Below are 3,400 nucleotides of genomic sequence, written 5' to 3'. Positions count from 1 at the left end.
AAAAAAAAAAAAACGAAAAGGGTTTAAGGAGAAGATAAATAAAATGAGAGATCAATTACATGTATAAATGTGATAATATTTATGTTTTTTTTTATTTGCAAAGTTTTCTGTTGAATGAAATATATAGACTAGCTAGGAAAATTTAAATATTTGACCTTGAAAATTCGAAATTATACTTAATTAATTAATGGCTTTTATGGGTTTTGTGATAATTATGAAAGTCCAATTTAAAATTAGCAATCCAAATTCCAATGTCAAGATTCAAGAAACTTAGTTATAAGCTTGAGACAGAATTAAGGTACCTTTAATATTCTAGGCTATTCTATTCAATATTACATGCATTTATAAATTATTATTATTATTACTATTATTATTATTACTACTACTACTACTACTACTACTACTACTACTACTACTACTACTACTACTACACAGACATTGATGATATAGGAATTAAAAGAGAGAAAACCGACACGGTTTCAACTTCAAAATTGGCAAGTCAAAATAAAATGTAAGAACTGGTGACATTATGATAGTTAATAGTGACTAATTAAAGGCAATGCTGGGAAAGAAGATACAGCAATCTAACCCAAAAAAATTGAGATAAAACGGGAAAACAAGAAAAAGAAAAACGCATATAAATCCTCTAAGTATAGTTTGGCTAGCCATATATCGAAATCTCTCCTTATCATAAAATAATACTCCCTTTATCTCAAAAATGGGTATAATTCACGAAAACAATTAAATTTAATTATATAAATTTATTTTCATGTACATTTTTGCAAATATTGCTGCAATATATTCGATTTACTTCAATTTATACATTACTAATCATACCTTTATTTTCCACAATGCAAGTGATACCTTTTCGCATTCCATGATTTGATCTCTAAGTAGTTGTGGTTTACACAGAGAGACACACACACACATTTAAGAAAGCATGCATTTTAGGGTCAAAAAGTTGGAGAGTTCTAATACTTACTTCTTTGATGTCAGTTGAGGTGCAGCCCATAATGAGTTCCTCTAATCCAGATGGAGACCTTCCTCCTAGTTTATGATGTTGTTGCTGCTGCTGCTGCTGACAGAATATAATAAATAATTCTTAGTTGTGACAAAAATAAAAACATAATCATGTATATGATCATGTACTGTCTGCAAAAGATAGGGACTTTTAAAGTCAACAATATGATTATTTATTTGTTAGCAATATAGCTGGCTTTCAAATTTCTGATCACTTCCCGATGAGTACAAAATACAAACAAAGTTATATGATCGATAAAACAGGTTATATACTGATTAATTTCTTTTAAATGAATAATCTTTCTTATTAATTATTAGTTTAACCTCAAGCCACTGGACATTTATACTGATGTTGTATATAATAAGAACAGAAAAAGGTAGATGTGAAAATGAAAGCAAGATAGTTATTTTCAGTTTTCGAAGAAAATCAAACTCAAAAGTGCCTCTTACTCGGTTGTTTATTTTTAACGCAAGAGCTTACATATCTAGAAAATGATGTCTTCTCTCTTGACAAATGATTTTACTGCTGATCTAACAGTATTGAATTCGAAAAAGAAAAAGTATGTAACGAGGCTGGATATTCGTGATTTATATATTTACTTGTGTACGTGTGTTTATACAAAGTTCATATATAGAGGTGTACCTGGAAATTTTCATTCGGGAGCATGATCGTTGGAACATGGAAGCAGTTATCTTGATCAAGAATAATGCTGGAAGTGTGATGCATTACTGGTGGAGGTGATATAATGGCAGAAATGGAATCTAAAGGCCTGCTGACGTGATATGCTGTAGCTGCTGATGCTGTTGAGATTTGATGATGCTCATGGCTCATGTGAATCATGTCACGCGCTTCGCATGTGCCACTTTGTGCCTCCCTTCCTATTGAAGTCTCTCCAATATTTCCAGCCTGAAATATATTAATCATCTAAATTAAAATCTGTTTATTTTAATTTGGTTTTAATAATTATCATTACAGGTCTGAGACCTCTCATTCATGCTTCATTAGTTTGTCACATTATGGACAGACAAAAGAAACATGGTCAGCATGTAATGTTATATATAGAAGGAAAATGCATTGTTATATTTGTAGATTAATTTTAAAATGTGCTGGTAATGTCCATAGATTATAATTAAGAGACATAAAAATTGACTTAAGAATTATAAGAAATTCAGAGGGAGAATTACAATACAGTATCACAAAATGCTGGTGGTGATGAATCATTGGATGCAAAAAAAAAATGTAAATGACATGATGAATGATTTCATTTGAAAATGTACACTTTGTAAGTATATATTATCTTAAATAATAGCTTAATATGCTAATGAAGTGAAAATTTTGCTATACATACCTGATCATCAAAGGGTTTTCTATAAGGAAGAAAGCTAAAATGATCAGCTTTCAACTGCTGGATATGATCTATAGCACTATAACATGGAATAGGTGCGCCAACATTTACAACGGCAGCTGAAAATTCGTCTCTTTGGGGGATCATTTCCTTATTAGAACAACGCCCACTGCCACTTTCTTTCTGGCTATTTGGCTCGACGCTTAACCCCTCGCCTAAAACGGCATTAACACTACTTTTCTCCGAAGACCAGTTGCATTGCCTTGGTTGTGTCTGATAGAAAATCTTGGAAACCACAAGTTCCCCTTCTCTTTCTTCTTCATGTTGGCCTAAATGGTATTGATGCATCACCCAATTCGTTTTCTCGGGCTTTCTGTTTTTCCCAAAGTTTGTGTACAAGACCAAGATTTTCTTGCACCCTTTTTGCTTGCCATTCACCATGACTGGCCTGGTTTTGCCTGTCTTATGCCACCGCGTTTCGCCACCTTGTAAGTCGCATTCGGTTTGAATTTTTCTTCTTTTTCTTGTACCGGTTGTGTAAGCTTTGGAGGGTCTATGGAAGAAATGTCTGCTAAGTCCATCTCTTGTCACTCCTAGAAAGAAAGAAATAAAATCAAAGTTAGGTTTATTTAGGTGCAACAGAATCTTGAAATTTAAATTTCTTTGAAGTGAAACTTGGAGAGACTATTAAAAAAATAAATAAAACAAACCATAGTCAGAAAAATTGTTTATCTTCCAAGAAAATATCATAGTAAAACCTATCTACTTGAATCGTGGCAGATTGAGCTACCGTATCCAATACACACACTAAATGAAATAAAATGAAAATTTATAAGATTAAAAAAATAAATTATATGGTGAGAGCAGTTCAGACCTGGAAGCTTTTCGGGATGTGTATAACAAATCCCATCTTCACCTTCAATAGTAGGAATAAATTCATCAATTAGAGGATGGGATATTGATTCTTTTCCTTCAACTTTTGCTTCAAGATGTTCTATCAATTCTTGATCCGTCGGATCAAACTTTACTCCGGC

The 3,400-nt window shown here is 32.3% G+C and overlaps 1 protein-coding gene across 1 annotated transcript; it reads right to left on the bottom strand.

The window, feature by feature from the left end:
* Positions 1–827: 827 nt before the first annotated feature.
* On the bottom strand, positions 828–3,394 carry LOC140969888 (NAC domain-containing protein 75-like; the record flags this gene model as incomplete). The annotated part of the gene is made up of 4 exons (XM_073431406.1): positions 828–1,078; positions 1,664–1,927; positions 2,370–2,959; positions 3,241–3,394. Coding segments are annotated over 4 exons (1,182 nt in total), but the record flags the coding sequence as incomplete, so codon positions are not given.
* Positions 3,395–3,400: the final 6 nt, after the last annotated feature.

Source organism: Primulina huaijiensis, unplaced genomic scaffold (assembly GCF_012295235.1).
Source record: "Primulina huaijiensis isolate GDHJ02 unplaced genomic scaffold, ASM1229523v2 scaffold42965, whole genome shotgun sequence".
Taxonomy (NCBI): Eukaryota; Viridiplantae; Streptophyta; class Magnoliopsida; order Lamiales; family Gesneriaceae; genus Primulina; species Primulina huaijiensis.
The sequence above is the reverse complement of the archived record's forward strand: the minus strand, read 5'-3'. Positions and strand labels throughout refer to the sequence as shown.